We start from the raw sequence: 5,561 nt of genomic DNA on the forward strand, positions 1-5,561 counted from the left end.
TTTCCTTTCCTTTCCTTTCCTTTCCTTTCCTTTCCTTTCCTTTCCTTTCCTTTCCTTTTCCTTTTCCTTTCCTCCAATAAAGCAATAGTAACTTTGTTCTGGGTAAATTATTGTCAGGAAAAAAAAAAGAATAAGAAGCCACATTTCAAGTCTCCAACCAGTTCAGCAGTTTCACAAAACAAACTCTCCGACATGTGTCATTGCCTGTATTTGTCCCCCGTGAAGCCTACGCCCCCTGCAGTGACATTCATCAGACATCTGCCTGAACACACTTGAGAAATTGTGCTAAGGATCTGTCTGCCATCCCTCTTGGCAGCCGCATCTTCTCTGGTACCCTCTGACACTGAGGCTGACCTCAGGCCTCTCCATGGGATTGCTGTTCTGGCTAAGGGGAAGGCAGTGAGTCCAATGTCTACAGTGGGTTTTAACAACTTTCCTCCCTCTTCTCATCAGACCCTGCCATGCTGTGCTCACAGGTGGGGAGTAAGAGACGTTAGCAAGGTCACTGGAAACCAGGTGCACCTAACTCACGGCCAGCTGACTTCTGTACAGCCCACCTCAGTGGAATGTCCATCCTGAGATGCCCGAGAACTGCAGGGAACCACTCAGATGAGGCAGTCAGTCATGCAGCATTGCCAACCTGAATTACCAAGAGGTGCCGTCTACTATGCATGGATATAAACTTCTTTTTCTGTTTAACCACGTGTCCAAATAAGGTCTCTCTTTCCCAGGGAGCACCCCCAGTGTCATTTTCTGAATAAGAAGGTTAAACTCTAAGCCAATTCACTTATTGGTCTGTATCTTCATGTAATGCTTTTATAATCAATCATGAAACAACTTAAATGATAACATCAAAATCTCTCTTAATTAAGTCCTCAGACCTCCAGAGTCAAAGTGCCTTACCCCAAGGATGTCCTCTACCAACAGAGTCTTCCTAGACTTGGCCACATAGGCAGAGATGGTGGTGCCCTGGGTGATGGGCCCTGCGGGGATGAGCCGGGGTTGACCTTCCTTCATTCCGGGTGGTGTGAACACACACAGACTCTAGGAAGAAGAAAAGAAAACTTTTTTTTTTCAGATGGTCTCCTCTGTCTTGTGCAATATCAGCAAGACTCTAGATCATGACCTAACTAGGTCCTGTGACATCTGGGAGCCAATCACAAGACAAGACATGGGGTGATACAACGGTCTTCACAGGGGACAGCCTGGAGCCTAACACAGAAGTTCTTGTATTCCTGCTTCACACAGAAGGCAGGTTTGAGATCCAAACTCACAAACACACAGGCACACAGGCACACAGGCACACAGGCACACAGGCACACAGGCACGCACACACACACACACTCAAGTTAGTCCCCTCTTCTGAATGAGACATGACATGGCAAGAAGATGGCATCGTGCTACTGGACTCTAGACTCTGCCACACCAACCAACCAATGCCAAGACCAGGGCCCATGACATCATTGCCTTTCCAGGGTCCTCAGAGCACTGCTTTAAGGCCCTGCCAATCATATTGCTTGAGCTAGAGCTGCACATTTTGGGGTACCATGAATTAAGAACACTCTGTCCTCACTGCAAAGTCATGGCTAGTCTTTGTGATTTCCCATCATAAAATGACTCCAGGCAAAGCAAGTTTTGGGTGTTTTTTTAAATTTTTTTAATCCACTCTCAAAAGTATTAGGAGTAATCATTTTGACAAAAATCTACCCATATGCCAAATTATTTTCCACTTAAGAAAAATGTTTAAATTATTATTCTCTAATTAGCAAAGATGTATCATGATTATCCACAAATCTGTTAGTGTTCAACAAGTTCCACCTTACTCTCACCTTAAAGATAAAGCAGCCATGTTAGCTGACCCACATAACCAACCACTTAGCTGTCAGCCCTGTGCCCAGTGAAATAGCTGAAAATTATTGATTTATCCACCTTTATGGGCTTTCCAAGCTTCCCACCATCAAAGGACTCTCTTTGGAATCACCTTCTATCCACAGGACAAGGACTCCTAAAGGCTGGAACAACCGGAAGGCAGTGGGGAGGGAGGGAAAGCAAGGGAGGCAGAAGAGGGAGGGGAGAAGGGAGAGAGGGAGGGATGGAATGGAGAGATGGAAGGAAGGAGGGATGATGAGGGGGGAAGGAGCAGAGCTGAGCTTCACCTTAACTCTGGCAGCTTTAAAATAATAAAGGGACCAGAAGCTCCATTCAGGACTTGAATACAGCGCATGTAGAAGAGAAATTCAAATAGTTCTGTTGAAGGGTGAAGCCCGATAAGCTTACGTCCAAGAGCACACTTAGAGATGAAAACGAGTTAGTACGGTGAATGCTGGCAGATCTCATTTTTCAAGGGGCTAGAAATGGGTACCACCTTAAAAACTATGAGCATGTGTTAACTGCATGTATTCCTGGGTCTTCTCAGTTCTGGCACAGTCAACTCTTTAACCAGCCCTGAGTCCCTGCTCCCTGCAGGAGCAGCTTCTCTAACCAAGGATGCAAGCTCCAAACTGTGAGTCTAAGTATCATTTGCAGAAGGCTGCGTGCTGGGTACCTCACATCCGTCTAGCAAAACAGCAGAGCAGCAGCAGCAACAACAACAGCAGCAATAGCAACATCAGCAGCAGTAACAATACCAGCACAACCGCCAGCAGCAGCAGCAGCAACTGCTCCTCACTGATCCCTACCACCCAACGGGGGTGGGGGGGTAAGATTGCTGCTAACCTAACTAACTCCTCCAGCATCCTGCACTGCACTGGACCTGTGTGGCCCAGCGAGCAGGAAACAGGCTTCTAGCTCAGTCCCAACTTGATTTAGTCTGTCTTAGGTGTCCTACCACTTAGGGAAGGTGGGAAGCTAGCAACAGTAGCAAAGGCAACAGTAGCAAAGGGCTCCATTGTTTGAGGGCCTGGGGTTCCTCCCTGGCCAAGTGTTCTCAGGGAGGGAGCTCATCTCTGAGGTGCTACTGTATTTAAACTCAGTGTAAGTCTACTATCCTCAAGACTACCATCAGCTCTGTAAGCTATCAGCGAGTCAGTTATCAAACTCTCTCTAGAAAGAGGAGTAAAGAATGATGGGAGAAGAGGAGGAAGAGGTGGTTGCAAGAAAAAAAAAAGACCACAATGTATTCAGCAGGTTAAGAAAAAAAAAAAAAGAAAAGAATAGACAGTAACTTTTTACACTGCAGGGAGACAGTGTGAGACCAGGTTCCTGGCACCTGTCCTTCTCACCATCCAAGACAGAACAACAAGGGAGAGACTTGGTTTTAACTAAGTGATTAGATAAAGAATGTGCTGTTAGCAACAACAGAAAGAATGTTCTAGGCTAGCAAGCTTCCAAAGGAAGCTTTGCATTTTCTACTTTGTTTTAGGTTGTAGTTGCTCACCCTGAAGATATACAATGTGCGGATTTTGAGACTTAAAAATATACTTAGTTGTCAAAGTTCTGAACTCACAGATCTTCCACATTCCTGTGCTACCAGGCAGTCACCTATAGAGGGTGATGTAAAGACTATGGCGAGATATCAAAGAGTCCAGTAAGCAGGGTCCATGGAAAGCCATCCCATAGAGGATGCTTGCTGAGAAGGCTACAGGAGGTTCCAGTATTTGCTACAATTTGGAAACTCCTTGGGGATAACTATGAAAGAGTAATTCTTTATGATGGAGATTATATTGGATTTACTAACTAGTTTGTGATTTTATGTGCTTCTGAGACAGAAATGGTCCTGATAAAAAAAAAAAACAAACCACTATTAAAATCTTGGAAACGTGATATGAGAAAGCCAAGGGCTCTGGACAGAGGCCCCAAGGCCATTTCTATGCTGACTTCTCTATGTGAGCCACCTCCTGGCTTTTTTTCTTATTTTTTCTTGCATTTATTTATTTATTTATCTTACATGGGACTGTTGAGGAATAGACCATGGTTGTACATGGAGGGCACTGGACAACCCATCTTTATGTGGGATTGGGACATGGAACTCAGGTCGACAGGCTTAGCAGCCAAAGTCTTTACCTGCTGAGCTACCTCGCTGGCTCCTTCTTTTTAACCCAACACATGTCACCTGTTCAAAAGCTCCCTTCGTTTCATCATACATGGAATGATCTGTTTGGGAACAGTACAATCTTCACACTTTTTAAAGTTGAATGAAAGTGTAGGGACCTGCTACTGCAAACAGAAAAGGTCACTTAAGGACTTCCACAATCAGCCTGACACTTGGCCACCATTGGGGAAGCTTCACTGAATTGTATACCCCATAGAAATGAACCAGGGGGAAAGCCTATAAATGTGCATTTCATCGTGACAGAGCAAAGCAAATCCTGCCTTAGTTCTTGGTGTTTAAAAATAGTAATTCCTTTTGTGAAACATTCTAAGCATTTTTCCTTGATGAGTCTGCTTTGCCTAGTAATAAATGATGGGTGGGAATAAGTACTAAAGAAATTAACAGAGGAAATGGAAGTTTTGTTTTTCAAGATCAGTTTAATTTTTGAGCTAAGGCTGTGACTGGGTTACTTGAACTATTAAGATAGTAAAATGCTGTCTTTATTTTTTCATAGATGAATACCACCAGATGATACTTTATACACTTGGATATATTTTTATTTAATTTCCTACAACATTGAGTATGGACCTCTTCAAGATTAATTCCTACACTAATTTTATATAAATCTAAACAACATTTATTAGCACAAGAATGCTTCCGAAGTTAGAAATCTAAACACAAGGAAAAGCCCAGCACCTTCCCCTCCTCCTTCCCCTTCTCCTTTCCCTCCTCCTTCCCCTCCTCCTTCACCTCCAGGGGGACTCGACTAACTGCCACCTGTACAGGATATGCTGGGAATGAACAGAGGTGAGCAGAAGAGCTAGTTCTTTAGTTAAGGAGATATCTCCAACCAGGCAATATTTGTGTGATAAAAGCAGAAAGAGATGGAGATGGATAATTTAAAATAGGTCAGATTGGTACCAATAAGCTGAATTCAAGGAAGGGACGAAACCATGAAAATTATATATATATTTATATATATTATGTCTTATACTATATTATATAGTATATATCATATATTATATGATATATATATATAGTAAAATAGTATAAATGTACAGGAAAATAGACTAATATGATTAATATAAAATTATAAATTAATGCAATTTATTAAAACATAATATCATTTAACTGAAGAAGGGAAACCCGACCTGCTGATATCAACCACTCTGTTTCAGTGGTAAACGCACACCGCAGACATTTTCTCAGACACATACTTCAAAGATCATGTCATTCATGACACTTCCTTTCCATGTTTGCTCTCAGGAGGCTCAATTTTAAAACAGTTTTAAATTGGGCATATAGAAGTTGTGTGAATGCTAAAGGATTAAAATACCCAGGTTTTTGTGTTATTCTTTTGTGCCACTAGATGGCAGTGCTAGGAAGCAAATTTATATGGAGGTGGTGGGACAGAAGGAGTCAAGTTCCGGAAATTTGTTAACAGGGAAGGCAAAGAAAGGTACTTTTCAATGCTGCTTAGAACGTACTCTACAGTTGAATGAAAAACATCACAATAGTAAGCTGCCAGTGA

At 42.7% G+C, this 5,561-nt stretch overlaps 1 protein-coding gene across 1 annotated transcript in view; it reads right to left on the minus strand.

The window, feature by feature from the left end:
- The window catches only part of Pde10a (phosphodiesterase 10A), a 66,129-nt gene that overhangs the window by 39,280 nt on the left and 21,288 nt on the right, over positions 1-5,561 (minus strand). The window contains exon 5 of the mRNA XM_028781474.1: positions 904-1,044. Coding sequence (XP_028637307.1) covers positions 904-1,044 — 141 coding nt within the window. The remainder of the gene's footprint in view (positions 1-903; positions 1,045-5,561) is intronic.

The sequence above is a fragment of the Grammomys surdaster genome, unplaced genomic scaffold, assembly GCF_004785775.1.
Source record: "Grammomys surdaster isolate TR1022 unplaced genomic scaffold, NIH_TR_1.0 447, whole genome shotgun sequence".
In the NCBI taxonomy this organism is placed as follows: domain Eukaryota; kingdom Metazoa; phylum Chordata; class Mammalia; order Rodentia; family Muridae; genus Grammomys; species Grammomys surdaster.